The sequence below is a fragment of the Schistocerca americana genome, chromosome 1 (genome assembly GCF_021461395.2).
Source record: "Schistocerca americana isolate TAMUIC-IGC-003095 chromosome 1, iqSchAmer2.1, whole genome shotgun sequence".
In the NCBI taxonomy this organism is placed as follows: domain Eukaryota; kingdom Metazoa; phylum Arthropoda; class Insecta; order Orthoptera; family Acrididae; genus Schistocerca; species Schistocerca americana.
In genome coordinates this window covers 727,197,537-727,216,288 of record NC_060119.1, presented here as the reverse complement: position 1 = coordinate 727,216,288, position 18,752 = coordinate 727,197,537, and the positions used below count along the sequence as shown (strand labels likewise).

General features: G+C 42.3%; 1 protein-coding gene across 1 annotated transcript in view; it reads right to left on the bottom strand.

Annotated features, from left to right (window-relative positions):
- The window catches only part of LOC124545128 (33 kDa inner dynein arm light chain, axonemal), a 55,330-nt gene extending 37,622 nt beyond the window's left edge, over window positions 1–17,708 (bottom strand). Inside the window, exon 1 of the mRNA XM_047123954.1 lies at window positions 17,613–17,708. Coding sequence (XP_046979910.1) covers window positions 17,613–17,708 — 96 coding nt within the window. The remainder of the gene's footprint in view (window positions 1–17,612) is intronic.
- Window positions 17,709–18,752: the final 1,044 nt, after the last annotated feature.

Genomic DNA, 18,752 nt, shown 5'->3' with positions numbered 1-18,752 from the left:
GTGAATACATGGCCAATAGTGTTCCTCACAGCATAAATACTGTGGCACCTCGACTGTTCAGTCAGTCAAGTACTTTGTCTGAAAGCATTCGTTACTATCTCCACTGTCCTTCTGACTACACATTGACAACTTTGCTTTGATATAGGTTTTCCTCTTTGGTCTTGATTTTGACTGTGGCTCATACCTCACCTGTTGACAGCACTGTGATGAAATTTCTTGGCACTTCATTGTTGCATAGGCTGCTACTGACTTGCTCCTGTTGTGTTGTGTATGCTGTTCGGTCAGCCCTGTTGCTCGACTCCGGTGTGGGTTTTGAGTCTCGTCTGCAGACAGTCTTTCCACCTTGCATCATCATCATTTCTCTCCTGTTTTTATGATATGTGCTCTGGTATCTGGCTACTCGCTGATATACTAATTGGTGACGAGAAAAAAGAAAGTTGTTTCATAGCATGGAAGCAAATTGGTTAGCCCGCTCAAGCAACAGCAACAACTGATGCACCAGCAACAGATACAGATGAACTTGTTACAAAAGCCACTTCAGCTCTTGACAGACAAAAATTGTTCAAATGGCTCTGAGCACTATGGGACTTAACTACTAATGTCATCAGTCCCCTAGAACTTAGAACTACTTAAACCTAACTAACCTAAGGACATCACACACATCCATGCCCGAGGCAGGATTCGAACCTGCGACCGTAGTGGTCATGCGGTTCCAGACTGTAGCACCTAGAACCGCTCAGCCACCCCAGCCGGCCTTGGCAGACAAACTTTGTGTGCAGGGGGCTGCTGTGCCCCACAGACCAGTGTCCTCTACACTTGACACCACATTCTGTCCACCATTGTTTCCTCCTTTCAGTGATGGTACGGAGAACTGGGACACATGTTTGCATCAACTGTAGCAACATTTCACAATGTTTTAAGTTATGGATGATTCAATGCAGCGATCGTTCTTTGTGTGTTGGGCATCTCCAGACACTATTTTTCTCCTCTGAAAATTAGCGCTTCTCTCTGACTGTCACCCTCTCCTTTCAGGAGATACGCATTCTGCTGACTAATTATGATTACTATCAGTACCATGTGGTTGCCTCCCGCCTAGAATTTCATCATTATCATAAACAGCCAGGACGGTCATACCACTTGTGGGTCACTGACTTGCAAGGACTCAGCCAAAAATGTGATTTTACTTGCGTGAATCAAGGGTGTAAGGTTTCCGCTGATGCCTGACTGAGAGATTCACATGCCAGTGTTAAAACTGGATAACCCGTCGTTAGAGGACATCTTGCTCGTCACTCAATTATGTGAAAGTGCACAGGTGGCTTATGAACAATTCATGGCAAAGCCACAAGTGGCAGCAATTCTCACATCACCAAGTGCACCACCCCAGTGTCGTAAAGAGAGGATGACCACCATCTTGCAGCAGTGTTGCCTTTCGTCTTTGTTTGATGTCCCAATGACTTCTTAGCCTCCAGTTGGCCCTCAACAGTGGCTATGGGAGCAGCTCCATTCGTGCCTGCAGTGTTTTTTCTCTTGCTACTGAGCTGACTATCCATATTGCTGGGAGTCCTGTACACCCTGTGGCAAGGAGGGGCACCTCCCCTCAGTATGCCACAGTTGTACGACACACCCCCACCCGGTGCTACGACCACATCAGGACACAGTACACACACTGCAAAAAGCAGTCTCCCAGCGTGAGCCCTTCAGGCAGAAATTGTTTCTCATGCTTCACATGTCTCAGCAGGATGTCCGTTTTCAGGTGGACACTGGGGCCACCCTCTCCTTGATCAATCAGTCAACTTATGACTGACTGGGTTCAATTGACTTGTCCCCGCTCTCATGCAATATGATGGCCTACGGAGACAGTGCAATTCCTCTTCACAGGCAGTTCTCAATGCGTGAACTTCAAATATGTTACTCGGCTTTTGACATTCTTTGTCGTCAACCTTCTGTCGGCTAACGACATTTTTGACCTTTGTTCCTTCATGGCATTTGAATTTTCTATCTCAGATGAAGTCAAAGTGATTTCCACTGTGGTCTCTTTCCAGGAACCGGATGACCTCTGAACAGCATTTTCACCTCTCTTTCAATCGGATTTGGGGTGTACTTCAGACTTTCTGGTGCACATCAGCCTTTTGCTGGATGCCACACCTCATTTTTACCATGCCAGACCTTCCAGTGGGCTTATGGACTGCTGTGAAGCAGGAACTCATTCATCTGCAGGCAGCTGGGCCTGTCGAACCTGTCAAATCTAGTGCACAGGCCATGCCTCTAATCATCACTCGGAAGCTGAATGGGTCTCTTCGCTTGCATGGGGATTTCAAGGTGACCATCAATGTTCAGTCACAGGCAGAAGCCTATTCTATTCCCTGGCAAGACCTCCTCACCAAACTGGCTGGGGGGAGAATATTTTTGCAAGATTGACTTCACTGATGCGTACCTCCTGCTACCCTTAGATGAGACATCTCAGAACACTGTTGTCCTTAACACACTGTTTGGGCTGTATTACAAGCAACTACCCTTTGACACTTCCTGAACCCCTGCAATATTCCAGCGATTTTTGGAAAAGCTGATACAGCATATACCAGTTTGTGTCAATTTGTTGGATGACCTTATTTTCACAGGATCCTTCTGCCAGGAGCATTTGGAAAACCTCTGCACCCTGTTCATGACCCTATGGAGAAGTGCAGATTTTTTTGGCCAGGAATGGAGTATTTGGGGCATTGGCTCTTTAAGAGGGAATCTGGCCTACTAATCAGAACATTGCCACCATCACTTCTTTACCTTGCCCAACAAACTTACCTGAATTACCTGACATGTTCTACATCCTGGAGGACCTCCTCACTACTGATCAATTGGAATGAAAGTAAATCTTATCTAATCTGATCTAATCTAAGCATTTTTGGGCAAGCTCACCTATTATGCTAAATTCTCGCCCAGGTGGCCCACATTGGACAACATCTCAATCAGTTGCATAAAAAGGGTGTCTCTTACACCTGGACCCCTGCCTGCAACCAGGCTTTTGTGAAACTGAAAACCATGCAGACACTCGCACCCTGCCTCATGCCCTATTCTACTGATTGCCCATCGGTTGTGGCAGACAGTGCATCCGCCTATGGTATCGGAGTGGTTTTAGCACTCAGGAATGGGGATGGTGGCCCACATTGGACAACATCTCAATCAGTTGCATAAAAAGGGTGTCTCTTACACTTGGACCCCTGCCTGCAGCCAGGCTTTTGTGAAACTGAAAACCATGCAGACACTCGCACCCTGCCTCATGCCCTATTCTACTGATTGCCCATCGGTTGTGGCAGACAGTGCATCCGCCTATGGTATCGGAGTGGTTTTAGCACTCAGGAATGGGGATGGTTCCCAACAGCCTATGGCAGACACATCCAAGATGCTGACCCCGGCACAATGGAACTATTCCCAAATCGAAAAGGTCTTGGCAACAGTGTTCGCAGTAAAGAAATTTCATGTCTACCTTCTTGGGATGCAGTTTTCTTTAATTATGGATCACAAGCCATTGGCGGCATTATTTGGGGTGCATTTCAACCTCCCAGAATGGACATTATTCCTCAATCCCTACAATTATACTATCCGGTAAAAGATGACAGCCCAGCATTCTAATGAGGACACATTGTCCCATCTACTGGCTTGTCCAGACTCTGATTTCACCCAAGAAGAAGTGCTCTGTTTCCACACTGATGCCAAAAGGCAACATACATTGTACAGCTTTCTCCTTACAACCAAGTGTGTTGACACTGCAGAGTGCCAGAATCTTACCCTGTGGCAGATCCATGACTGGCCCCAATATCTCACTCGTTGGTCGATGGTAGAGTTCCACCTTCAGAAACAGATTTATCACCGACTCTCAGTTGTGGATATCTTTGGATACTGAGGTGGAGGCACATTGAGTGGTTATTCCGGCAGAATTGCATTGTCAGGTATTGAGTTTGCTCCACTGTCAAGACCCACATGAAGACAGCGGCACGCCACCAAGTGTACTGGTCCAGGATCAATGGCAATATCAAAAAGATGGCCTATAGTTGTGCAGCATGTGCCCAGCTCCAGGTAGCACCCTCCTAGTCCTTTGCCCCCTGGCCTACTCCTTGCCTCCCTTGGGATTGCACCCATCTAAATTCCGCAGGCTCATCCAGGGGTTCTATGTGGTTCCTCATCATGGATGCTTATTCCAAGTTCCCCTAAGTTGTAGGCATGGCATCCAACACAATAGAGGTTACCCTTACTGTCTTATCTCAAGTTTTAGCCACCAAAGGTTTTCATCGCACATTGGTCTCTGATAGTAGCCCACAATTCACAGCCTTGGCCATCAAGGACTTCTATGTTGCCAATAATATCCAACACATCTGTCACTCTCTGTTCCACACTTCCTCCAATGGTGGAGCTGAATGTCTGGTTCGGACTTTTAACCAGCAGATGAAGAAGGTTATCAAATCCTCCACCACTATGGCAGCCCTTACTTTATTTTTGAGACTTATTGGACCACACCAATTAATGATCAGAGCCATGCGGAGCTCCAGCCTCAGACCTTGCTTCATCTGCCAACACCGTGGGAACCTCATTATCATCCCTCCCAGCATTACACCGCTGGCATGGCAGTGTGGGCATGCTCTTATTGGAATGCTGAGGCTTGGATACCATCAACGGTAATGTCCACCAACGGGCAACAATTTACATCAGAACAGGCTCGAGCGCCATCTCCACAACAATCTTCGGCCTCGAACACAAGCATCCTCTCTGCAGTCCCCATCTTCCACCGCCTTCTGGTGCCAATGTGACACGCTGACCAGAAACCTGGGCAGCTACCACGGACATCCCGTTGTTGCCTCAGCTCTCCCCTATAGCTTCCTGTGGATCAGTAGTCCTCCATGACATGTCCATCTCCAGAACTGTTTCAATGGACATTGGTGACTGCACTTCCTCCACACAACCTAAAGTTGACAAGGCTGCACCTTCACCCGTACCTTCATTACACCTACCACGATACCGACCAGGACATTTCCGCCGGAATGAACCAGTTTCTGGGGAGAGGGATCTGGTATTGGGCTGCTCAGAAGTTGAATGTCCACTGAAGGAAATGGACCATGATGGAGGTTAGAGGGCACTGTCGCTGCAGTGCACCACCGTCTCACCAAGTGGATACACTAGCCAATAATGTCCCTCACAGCTGGCATAAATACTGCTCCACCTCGACCGCTCAATCAGTTGTGTACTTCATTTGACAGTGTTCATTACCATATCCACTGCACTACTGACTACTCGTCGACAACTTTGTGTTGATATTGGTTGTGCTCTTTGATCTTGATTTTAATTGTGGCTCATACTTGACCTGTTGACAACATTGTGTTTAAAGTTCATTGCACTTCATTGTGGCATAGGTTGCTAGTGACTTGGTCTTGTTGTATTGGGTCTGGTGTCTAGTCAGCCCTGCAGCTCGATTCCAGTGTGGGTTTGAGTCCCGTCCACAGGCAGTCTCCCTGCCTTGCTTTGTCATTGTTTCTCTCCTGTTTTTCTGACATGTGCACTGATGTCTGTGCATCATACATCAGAGGCAGGACATGGAAACCAGCTGACTGTTTACCTAGATGTATGTAGAAAACAGCCTAAGATCAGATCAAGGCTGACCAGAACACCAACCCTTGTAACTGATCCACTAGGCGCAACTCCTCTTGTCCTGGAAGCAGGCACCTTAACATGCTCAGGTATTTGGAAATTATAGATGTAAATTATCTATACATAGAAGCAAACTTTGAGGCAGCAGCAGTACTGTTCTCAAAACTGGAAACAACGGCTGTATCCCTATATCCTCCCCCTAACTACAAAGACAGAAACTCAGGAGAAACTGATAAAATTGTTCCTCAAGAACAATAACTGCTAAGTGATAGTTTTAAAAGTATAACCATAAGATATTTACTAAATATATTAATTTTCAAGTTTTAATAGTTAAATTATAAGCCCACTGGATTAACAGAATGGTTGGATAACATGCTGTCAGGCTTCATTTAAACAGAGGGCAATCAAACACATTCATGTTCAGAAAAAACAGAACACCTTGAATGGCTAGTATTCACAGGACATGTACGCATGTACATTAGTATGGTATGCAGAAATGATCAGCATTTGAACCATGTTGGCCTGTGGGTTCAAGGACAACTTCGATATCATGGTGCAACACCACCTACTGGTAAAATGTGCCTGTGGCTCTCGTCCCTGTAAACCAACGGTAATGGATCAGTGTGCTTGAGCAGATGTGCAGGATGCCTCGCAGACGTAAGTGTGAACTGTACGGTCAAATCAGTGAGTTTAAAGAGGACACATTATTGGCATGTGAGAATGTGATGCATCCATCCGGGAAATTGCTGCTCATGAGGGATGAAGTGTTTCAGCAGCACAAAGGTGTGTGCAGAATGGTTCATGGGAGGTCGTAGGACATGACAAGATGGGTCAAGCTGTGCCACCCATAACATCCTGAGAGGATCAACACCACATCCGAATGGCATTGTAGGACAGATCTGTGTCCTCCTCAGCTCTGGCGTAACAGTGTAACACATCATACACTATCAGGGTTGACAGTGTGTCGCTGTTTATTATGGGGACAAGAATGGCAGCACATAGTGTTTCTGAACAGATCCAGGCTCTGTTTTTTTTTAATGGTGGCCACATTTTGGTTCACTGCAGACAGGGGGAGGGGCATTGCAGTGACTGCATTCACACAAGACATACAGTGCCAACTCGAGACTTTATGGTGTGGGATACTATTGGGTAAAAACACAAATCAGGGCACTATGGCCAGTATGACTTACTAGTTGGGAAGTGTTCATTGGAAACAGCGGTAACATCAGGAGTGACCAGGGAAGTGTGATAGGACAGTTACTATTTTCTATATATTTGCAAATGATCTGACAGACAGGGTGGGCATCAGTCTGTGGTTGTTCACTGATGATGCTGTGGTATACAGGAAGGTGTTGAAGATAAGTGACTGTAAGTTGATACAAGATGACTTACACAAAACTTGTCATTGGTGTAACTATGGTAGCTGGTTCTTAATGTAGAAAACAGTAAGACAATGCTCATGAGTGTAAAAAAACAAATCTGTAATGTTAGGATAGAGTATTAGGAGTTTTCTGCTTGACATAGTCACATCATTTAAATATCTGGACATAATGCTGAGAAGCAATATGAAATGGAATGAGCATGTGAGGATTGTGGTAGGGAAGGCAAATGGTCGACTTTGGTTTATTGGGAGAGTTGTAGGAAAGTGCTGTTCATCTGTAAAGGAGACCCCACGTAGGATACTAGTGCAACCTATTCTTGAATACTGCTTGAGTGTTTGGAATCTGTACCAGGTCAGACTTAAAAGAGACACCGAAGCAATTCAGAGGAGAGCTACTAGATTTGTTAATCTAGATTTGTTCAATCAGCATGCAAGTGTTACAGATCTGCATCAGTAGCTCAAATAGGAATCCCTGAAGGGAAGAAGACATTCATTTCGGAGAACACTATTGAGACAGTTTAGAGAACCGGCACTTGAAGCTGACTGCAGAACGATTCTATTGCTACCTACATACATTTCACATAGGGACCACAGAGATAAGATACAAGAAATTAGGGCTCATACAGAGGCATATAACAGTCATATTCCCTTTCTTTATCTGCAAGTGGAACAGGTACGGAAACAACTAGTGGTGGTGGTGGTGGTTAGTGTTTAACGTCCCGTCGACAACGAGGTCATTAGAGACGGAGCGCAAGCTCGGGTTAGGGAAGGATTGGGAAGGAAATCGGCCGTGCCCTTTCAAAGGAACCATCCCGGCATTTGCCTGAAACGATTTAGGGAAATCACGGAAAACCTAAATCAGGATGGCCGGAGACGGGATTGAACCGTCGTCCTCCCGAATGCGAGTCCAGTGTGCTAACCACTGCGCCACCTCGCTCGGTGGAAACAACTAGTTGTGGTACATGGTACCTCTGCCATGCACCATATGGTGGCTTGCAGAGTTATGTATGTAGATGTAGATGAATGACATTGTGTGAGCCATGGTGATAGCCTTTCTGCACAACACTCCAGACGTCATTTTTTAGCAAGACATTTGCCTTTACAAATGTCTGCTTGTGTCTGTGTATGTGCGGATGGATATGTGTGTGTATGCGAGTGTATACCTGTCCTTTTTTCCCCCTAAGGTAAGTCTTTCCACTCCCGGGATTGGAATGACTCCTTACCCTCTCCCTTAAAACCCACATCCTTTCGTCTTTCCCTCTCCTGCCCTCTTTCCTGATGAAGCAGCCGTTGGTTGCGAAAGCTAGAATTTTGTGTGTATGTTTGTGTTTGTTTGTGTGTCTATCAACCTGCCAGCGCTTTCGTTTGGTAAGTCACATCTTCTTTGTTTTTAGATATATTTTTCCCACGTGGAATGTTTCCCTCTATTATATTCAACTACATTCTTAAATGTTCTAATGGAAACCTTTGATTAAATCTGTCCAATGCACTACAACATTCATTGCAAAACAGAAATCCTCTACTACATCTAAAAGGCTGCAAGTTGATACACTACAGCCACAGTAAATAATACAAAAATCCTGATGGTCCTGTGCTATAAGAGATCACATCACACTATAACGCTTATAACAAAATGAACAGAAAAGTAAAACGGCATTATATGAGGTCTGTTCAAAAAAATCTGGTACTTTGTTCACAACATTTTTCTATGCTTTTCTTTTACTTATTATGAATGGTCTTCTTCAAAATACTATCCTCTAAAATTGATACATTACTGTCAATGTTGTTTCCACTTCTGAAAGTAGTCCTGGTATGCCTCTTGCTGGATTGTGCAAAGCGTCATATGCGAATTTTCTTTTATCTTGTCTATCATTGCAAGTCTTAATCCTTTCAATGAGGTTTTCAAGTTTGCAGCAGCCAGGTCTGGAGAGTACAGATGATGAGGCAGCACAGTGATTTCATATTTTGGGCTCTTCACAGATTGCAAGGAAAAGTCTTGATTCATGAGCCATGGGCAAACTTGGCGGCAACATGGTGCATTCCAAGATGCTGCATCAGGATTTCATGACATGATCTAACTGAAATGTCACGTTCTTCTATAATCTCTCAGACAGTCAGTGTTCTATTGGCATGCACAATTTCATTGACGTTCCTGACATAACCGTCATTAGTAGATGTCAAATGGCGTCCTGAAGGAGGGTCACCTTTGACATCAGTCCAGCCATTTTTATATCACATGAACCATTTGTAACACTGAGTACTGGTTAAGCACTCATCACCGTATGTTTCCTGCTTCATTTGGTATGTCTATGTAAAGATTTCTTGAGATTCATGGAAAATTTAATGCAGACGCATTGCCCCTCTCACTCTTCCACCTCTAAATTCACAAACTGAGTGACACAATGTTCTACTCAATACAGCACTGAACAATAACTAACAGCAATTACACATTAAACACAGATTTGTGCAAGGGAAGCCAACCGCATTTCACTCAAGCACACTATTGTCACAAAATTACAAACGTTCCGTAATGTTTTGAACAGACCTCGTAAGTCAGAAATCAAGGCAGCAAAATGCAAAGCCTATGATGAACACTTTTGTAACGTACCGAAGAGATGTAAAGCAGAATTGAAGGTGATTAAAACATAGGTAAAAAGCCAGTGCTATTAAAATCCCCCCTTGACAGTTACATCTTAAAGACATGTGTTAGCCTTGTTTACCTGTTCTGAACTGCCTTAACAGATATGACTTAATTGCAGTCTAACAACTTTTGCATTGTACTTGATAATGGCATAAAAGCTCAAATCTAGATAGTACAGAAAATAAATATAGAAATACATGCTCAAATGGCAGTCCACTAAAAAAAAAAAAAAAAAAAAAAAAAATTGCACAGCTGTGGTGTTACGAGTCACATCTTAAAGACATGTGTCAGTTTTGTTTACCTGCTTTGGACTGCCTTAACAGATATGACATAAAAATGGTCTAATAACTTTTAGCATTGTACTTGGTAATGGCATAAAAGCCAGAATAGACAGTACAGAAGATAAATATGGTATACACATTCAAATGGTGGTTTAACTTTTTTTTCAAAAAACATGCATGACTTTGGCTCAACACCACAGAAAATATTTTTCCCCTGCTCAATATGTGAATGGAACAGGATAGAGGATTGATAATAATGGCCTGAAACGTACATTTTAGTAATACTTGATAGTTGAGCTCATAATTTTAAGGCAATAAGTGATGACTGTAGTAATCAATCAAGTACTATTCTATCACCTTCCAAACAGAACACAATGAAACATCCTAACAATGGTCACATTCTCACAGATAACAATAGAAGTTAGTATACAGTTTCTTTGCTGAAGTGTTCACCAACATTGGAATAAATATGGAGGCAGGAAACAATAAGGATATGAAAAAAAATTGCAATTAAATAAGAAACACAAGGGTGTCCTCCTTACATTCATAATTAGACTTCTTGCCCACAAATAGTGGTGATGCAAGTAATGAACATGAGAAACACAAGCAGTTGGATATGTGAAGTTAATTTCAATTCTCCGATTCTGCTAGAGAAAATTATTATGTGTATTGGAAAGCTAATACCAATGCACTGTCCCAAAAATAAACTGAAGGAACAAGTTACGCTTATGCTGTTCTTTTTGTAAACACAGAAAACAATTATCAAATAACTACTGGTTGAATACATCAACATTGTATTATGTTATCACCATGGCTATTAATGTTCTTGTTTTTAAAGAAAATAACAACAGGCAGCCTTACATATCAAAAAGGTTATGCAGCTCTACAAGATTTCACAATTAAAAGTAAGATTTCATCAAAGCAAAACTTCTCATGTGTTACATACAGAAAAGTTTAGAATCTAATTTGCTAGACATCTTCAAGAATTTGCAGTTCATTTGCTGAATGTTACTTTATGATCATTACGAACAGAGAGAATATATTACCTAGGTCCTATGAATCTACTCTAATTGGTTTTTTAAGCTTAGAAGGCTTAAGGTTTTTTTGACAATGTTTCTTCGTTTAGAAGGAGTATAAGGCACAGCTTTCCAAACATGTTTGAAGATAGAAAGTTTAACATCCTATCAATGCTGGAGTCAGTTGAGAGCAGCTCAGATTCGGGCAACAATGGGGTATGAAAACAACTGCAGTCTATTCACCCAGATGTCTGCCTGAAGTAGTTTAAAGAAGCCGTGTAAAACTTAAATCATCATTTCAACTGAAAAAGGTTATAATTCAGTGCTACTGATATGCATTTTCAAGTATGGCTTGAACATGAAGACTGTTAGCTGTATTCTTATGCTCAGATTAATGCAAATTGAAAAGTTTGGTCATGAAGACTGTTAGCTGTATTCTTATGCTCAGATTAATGCAAATTGAAAAGTTTGGTTTCAATCTGTAGTTGCTTCCACTACATATTTGCTAACATATTTCTTCATTTTTCTTTCTGAATTGGAAAAGTCACAGCTCAGATTCTATGCTACATTGTAGGTACCTCAATAACTGGCTGAATAAATCAGTTCAAAAGTCAAAGGAAGACAAGAAGACACAACCTCAAGTACGGCAGTACTGTAGTGTCGCGGAATAGTAAAGAGTTGGAAATGTGAAATATTGTCAAAGTTTCGTTGCCTATGCCGAGAGCCAGAGGCAGTAGGTTAGCCAAGAGTGAAGAGGATTGCACATATATCGGAATGTGTCGTCACACAGGGGCAATAGCCTGGTTACACACAACAGGAGAGAGAGAGAATTGCTTAGCACGCGGGTTTGTGTTAGACGGAGACTTTCGTAGAGTGCAAGACAGAGGTCTAGCGTCAGCTGTATTGCATTTCAATACTTCGGATAAGTCTGCCATAACAACACGTAACTCTGTCGCAAGAACACCTAAGGGGCGAGTACGACAGAGGAATCAGCAGTATAAGCGGAACGAATGCATTCATTACAAACGAGCATGACGTCAGGACGTCGCTCGTGCTTCCTTTAAACACGCCAGCTTTGATAGCAACAAGGCACTTGCACTCACAGTTAGATGTGTACTGGGTCGCTGCGTAGTGCTCAGCTCGGTGATCGACATGTTAATCTTTATTAAGGAAATGTTGCAGTAAGGGCAGCCCATCCAGCAGCAGACGTGAGGGGACAGTACCAGCTCTGGTCCTCTCTGCTGTCGCTGTCAGTCATCAGCCCAGGATTAGCAGACATTGTAGCAGACTCGCTTGCCGCCAATGCTGACCACATTAGTGAGCCATCGCCGAGATCGTGCGGGGCGTAGACCCTGTGCATCCGCCATCACAACCGGGTGAGCTGACGATGCTGGGGAACTGCAGCTCGTTCCGCCCGTCCACCGCGGACGAGCCATCAGGAGGAGCAGGGAAGAAGACGGGGTGGGATGGAGTACACTCCGCACTACGAGAACACCTCTCGTGCCGACAGCGTCAGGACTCCAACCCAGAGCCTCCACACGCAGCAGCTTGCTGTCCGCAGCCGAGCCACCACCCAGCTGGGCACTGCCAGCCACGCACGGCCGAAGTAAGGACATTCCTCCGCTACGTCACAGCACGCAGCGCTGCGCTAGAAAGACTGTGCGGACCGGATCTGGTGTCATCGCTACGAGTCAGCGAGGACTCGGGGAAGGTTGTTGATATCACCAAGCCACATTGTACTCGGCAGGAATAAAGGTGTTATGAATTAATAATGTTTCTTTGGCGTTTCTGACGCTTCTACAGCCATTTCCTAGCATCCTGACAACTGGAGAGGTCGCCGCTCGGTCATCCAGTCCACCGTAGGCGACCGGGACCACCGGAGTGCCTACAGTACCAAGTAATGTACTGTTGTACTGAATAATGACTGTGTTACTTTCATTACCGGATCCACCGAGATGGCCATGCACATTAGCGCACCACTTCTTGGATTTGAGGAGGAGGGGCTAAATCTGCCCAGTGTATTAGTGCTGAGAGGCAGTGTGCCGGTCAGGCTGAATATGGTTTTTACATGGTTTTGCACATTTGCAAAGTGAATATCAGATGGTACCCATATCCCACTTGAATTCCCATCTGGCCATCCTGATTTAGGTTTTCTGTGGCTTCCCTAAATCGCTTAAGGCAAATGCCAATTTCCTTCCCCATACTTCCCTAAGGGCATCTGACTACATTCTACCACAAATCCAAAAACTGACATGCCAACCCTATGAAGATATGGGAAAAAGACCAGGAAAAATGAGAAGAAGGCTTAGTTTTCTCTATAGAGAAAATTCTGAAACCTGAGTTGCCAGTTAGAAGATTTTGTTCATACAAAATGTACAGAAGTTGTGGTCTGATGACATCTTATTTTAATTTTGAAATACTGAAATGATTTATACATTTTTTTATTAAATAGGAATGGTGTACTGCTACTTTCTCTAAAACTGAGAATATTAATAGCCTTGGCAATAATGTAATAACAACATTTGAATTAAAGTCTGCTATATATTCCTATGCCAGAACCACATGACAAAATTAGTAATGAAAACCAGCTTTTTAAATTAGAAAAATAACTGTTAGGGGAACAGCAAATAACTGGGTTGAATTATATCTTCCTGAAAGGTAACAGTTTGTGAAAACAGAGCAGGAGAGAAATGTCACAGTTGTTAAACATAACTCAGCCTGACTGGAAGGTTGGGGGATGGGGAATGTTGTCCCTCAAGAATCTGTTTGGTCTTGAAGGCAAAGAAGTGAATGCCGTACTGCGGCTGCCAAGGGGTGGAGGCGGGGCAATAAGAGTATCAGCCCTGGATGCCATATATGTTTGTTATGACGCAATCTGAAAAGAAACACGAGGGCACATAAAGTATATGAGGAATGAAAACAGTGTGTGTTCAGTACTAAGCAATATGTCATTAACAATTATTTGGGGAAAAAAATGCATCATACAGATCCGAAGCATTTACAGTGACTTCTAAGTTTAAACAAAGCCACTTAAAGTAGGTTCTTAGGTACTAGGTAATATGTTTTGTCTCTGTCTGTAATGATCATAAAGCAACATTCAACAAATGAACTGCAAATTCTTGAAGATGTATTGCAGTTGAAATGATGATTTAAGTTTTACGTGGTTTCTTTAAACTACTTCAGGCAGACATGTGTGTGATGCTTTCGAATAGGATGCAGCTGTTTACATATCCCGTTGCTGCCCAACCTTAGCTGCTCTCAACTGACTCCATCAATGATAGGATGTTAAACTTTCTACCTTCAAACATATTATGAAAGCTGTGCCTTACCTCTCTTTCTAAACGAAGCAAGCTCCTCTACTTTCTTATCATACAAAAAGGGGAAAAAAATGATTTAAACAATATATAAAATTATAAGTGTATGCTTCTGTGGCCATTGTCACATACAATAAAATTTTTCTGGGTTTGTGACCACAGTGTCAATATATATAAAACTACCAATGTTTCAGTCCCTGTTGCAAGCGACCTTCTTCAGGGTGTTGCTTGCAGTAGGAACTGAAATGTTGGTAGTTTTATATATATTGACAATGCAGTCACAAACACAGAAAAATTTTATTGAACATGTAAAATTGGTTTCTGTCTGTCCATTCTCAAAAAAGTCTTTTGACAATCATAAAATTACAACTACATATTTTATTTAGCTAATTACAAACCAGACACAGCTACTGTTCAGATGCAAGAAGGAGCTGAATCACAATCTGCCCGCTAGTCCAGATTTAATGTACTGGTGTGATATTTGCAAGTGGATCATACAATAGATATAGTTTCTTTAATAATGTTGTGATCAGTTTATTTGCTTTCACAAAGATCCTTCGTTACCAACCATGTATGTTTGCACTGCTTGAAACTTTAAACGGCATTTTTGGTCATTGATAGCAGATTCAGAGAGCACTTCTACCAGACTAGCAAAGAAGAGTGCATGCATAAGCAAAATCAGGACTGTTATGGGGCTGAGTTATTTCATTACTTCCAGAACAGTGGCTACCCCCTGAGGAAAGAAATGAATTTTTGAAATGGATAAAAATGAAAAGATTCAATTGAATTTTGGTCACAAGACTAAATTATTTTCAGATGATCATTACTATCATCCCTATTTCATTAGACTGTACTACTGACTACATAACTTACCAATAATCACATTTTTTTTATTTCAAATACTAGCATTGACATATGTGGTGGAGTTGATAGTTTGTAAAACAAATGTATAAACATCTTCCTCTCAAAATTCACTCACTAAGCAGAAAACTTTGTACTTTGTACAAAGAAAAATTGAGAGATATCTATCACATATGCTTGAATATCTCATGAAGATTCCTTCTCAAAGTTGTAGGTAGTCCCACAACAGACCACAAATTTCTTCATTATTCGCTTTGCAACAGTAAGTGAACTGACTGACAGCACAACACAACAGTAACCATGTAACAGCTGTGTTACACTGCTGCACATTTTAAACATTTATTATTATTATTAATGGCAGTGCTCAGACACAAATCTTTGGCAGCCTGAAGGCTTTCAATTTTTGCCAGTTCAAAAATAATGAGTTCTGCAATCAAGTGATTTACAAACAGTATGTAACCTATAGCACACACATTTTAACTTGGTAAATTTCAAATGCTGGTGCAGGGTGTGGATGAAACAAGTGTCACTAGGCAGACGAGTGGTGCAGAGGAAGCATGCTGTGTAACAAGTATCTAGCCTCAATGTAGACAGTTAACTTCCTTTGTTGAGGAAGAATTGTAGCTGACATTTGTGACACACTGAGAACTTGTTCATCATTCCATTAAAAAAAATTGTTGTTAGCAATTAACAGTATAAATTGTCTCATTAGTTTGTTATTTAATAAAACAATTATAAAATGGAATAGGTTATCACACCCTTCATCATTTCAAAAATAAAAATGTTCACAGAAAATCCTTTTTTTTCATTCTAGAGTGTTGTTGGGCAAAAACGTTAATGATGGGCGTAAGGGGGGGGGGGGGCAGCGGGAGGTTCAAATGGTTCAAATGGCTCTGAGCACTATGGGACTCAACTGCTGAGATCATTAGTCCCCTAGAACTTAGAACTAGTTAAACCTAACTAACCTAAGGACATTACAAACATCCATGCCGGAGGCAGGATTCGAACCTGCGACCGTAGCGGTCTTGCGGTTCCAGACTGCAGCGCCTTTAACCGCACGGCCACTTCGGCCGGCGGCAGCGGGAGGGGAGGAAGAGGGAAGATCTGACTGCATTCAGGGGTACCGGTAATGGTCTCAGAAAGGTTGGAAACCACTGTTGTAGAAAAGTCGGAATGACAACCATTCACTACAATGTGCGTCCATACCTGTGGTCACGGGGGACGCCCCTCCCCCTCAGCTCTCACGAAGGGGAAATATACAGCTTAATTGGGTATCTTTGTTTCAAGAAAATGGTAAAAAAAAAATAGGTTTACCCAAATTGTTAACAGGGTAGGAACTGGAATCGTTTATGACTACTTCCAAGTCGCCATTCGTCTTGTAATGTGAAGCCAGACTTGGTGGGTTAGACCATTTGCAAATGATGTCGTACAGTTTTAAATAGACGCTATGCACAGCTGCAGAAAAAGTTTTGCTCACATTTAATATACTAACCCCTGCTGTTACGAATTATAAACGAGAATCTATAGTCCATATTTATAGTATAAGAGAACGTAGTCCGTCATTATCATTTATCCAAAATATTATACCCGTGCCCAATGAGACTAGCTAATACCGGTTCTTTAAAGAGGAAGCAGATGTGGTACCGGTACGTACATATCTCGCGGAATGACAGATGACAGTGACTAGCAACAAAAAGAAATGCGGCTTATAACAAAAATAACCATTTTCAAAGGCTTGTTTCTACAATTTTCGCCATATAGTTTCCGTCGGATTTGTTCAATCCTAGCTTTCTCAGAGGAATAGTTGAAAATCATGCGGTGATCGGCCTAGTTTCAGTCCATGCGAAAGTCTTAAATGCGGAGTAGTAAAGCTTTCCTATGTTTATATATCGATAAGATTGCCTTTAAATAGACTTTTGCAAGAATTAAAGATACACGTTACTGCATGACGGAGTGACATTTAGCGGAGATAGTTTTTAAGTCAAGGAAAACTTTTTTCCCCTTTCAGTCCGTGAATTAGTGAAACTTTCTGAAATCCACTAGAAAGCGCGATGTACACGATAAATTTGAATAAAGACTTTCCTTAGCAGTAGCTATAGGCCTAACACTACCGGTACCCGTCTGACATGTGCATTGTTCAGGTTTCAGCTCGATCGTCAGACGCTGGACACTTCAGAGCTCCTCGTCAATTTAATTAGCAAAGGGTTACGTCAAATGTGGAATACAGCATCTACTATTTCTTTTATGATTATCGTTGAAACACGTGATACTTCTGTTCTAATATACCACTCGCTACCCTTTCACATATTTTGTAATCGATAAACACACAGTTTCGATTACTAAATGATTCAGTATAACGCAAAAACGTCCCAGAACTGACGCCAGCACATCTTTCTTAATGCCAGTTATAGTTGTTTAGAAGCGTGTCTGATTCAGTGATACAAGCGGTGCGTGTTGCATGAGAATAACAATTCTATTTAACTATACCTCAGATGGTGGTTTCTTCTCCGGATGCCTAGTCACCAATACTGGATTGTCGTATTTCACAAGTGTAGTTGGGTATGATACAACTTTTTCTGCCATTTCGGAACAATTACAGTAAATAATGCATTGCTCACTCAAACGATGAATAACTATTTACGTGTTTCCTTGACAACGAACATTCGGCGAATCCTCCCGAGACCTCAGTTTCAGAGAAATTTTTTGTCAGAAGTGTTGGGTGAAAAAAGGCATGCAGACAGAGTCGCTTTGCAGTGACGAGCTTCTGATGATAAATTTTGTTGTTATCGATTCATTCTCAAACTCTACGAGGGCAATGGTTTTTCTCATTTTCTTTCGATGTATATTTTTAGAAGTGACGTGGATGGATAAAGGAGAATACGGTATACAAGATTTTGCCCCTGTTCTACCTCAGTAATTTATTACGTTTCAGACAAATGAGCTCTCTGAAATTACGAGTCTCTGATCTATATTAATAACGGGGAATTCCCGATGTCGTTCTCTTCAGTCCAACTATAAGTTGATCCCTGTTGGGGAAAAACCGCGCAATGTCCGGGATCATGGCTACATGTTCAGGAAGTGACATCAAAACTACGTGTTGATGCCCAGCAGCACGTTCCGAGTAAGTCAAGTGTAACACTGACACAAGCTTCTCCCGTGGGCAAGTGTAAACACTGAAATCGCAACATGTTCGCAAAGAAACAGCTAAATATGCCGCACACAGCAATTTAAGTTGTTCCCTTAGGTTCTACCTAAGCACACTCTCAGAAATCACAACACATTCGGAAACAGACCACCCTACACATGTAACAAGGAAGAATTTGAATGTTATGAATGCTAGTTTCACTCGCAGCGGTTTAAGCTGCCCTTCTGTATTCCGGACTACACACACCCTCTGAAATCTCAACATGCGGTATTCGGAAATAAATAGTCAAATATTTCTGACAAGCAAGGGATATAAATTTCATTACTGTGACTGAAGTTCCTGCCTAACCAGACCCTCGCAAGTCGCGACATATTTGGAAAAAAGACCATTATTTGTGACAAGTAGAAATACAAACGTCGTTAATGATTGTTTCACTTACAGCAATTTCATCCTTCATATATCAATGAGGCAGAGATCACAAA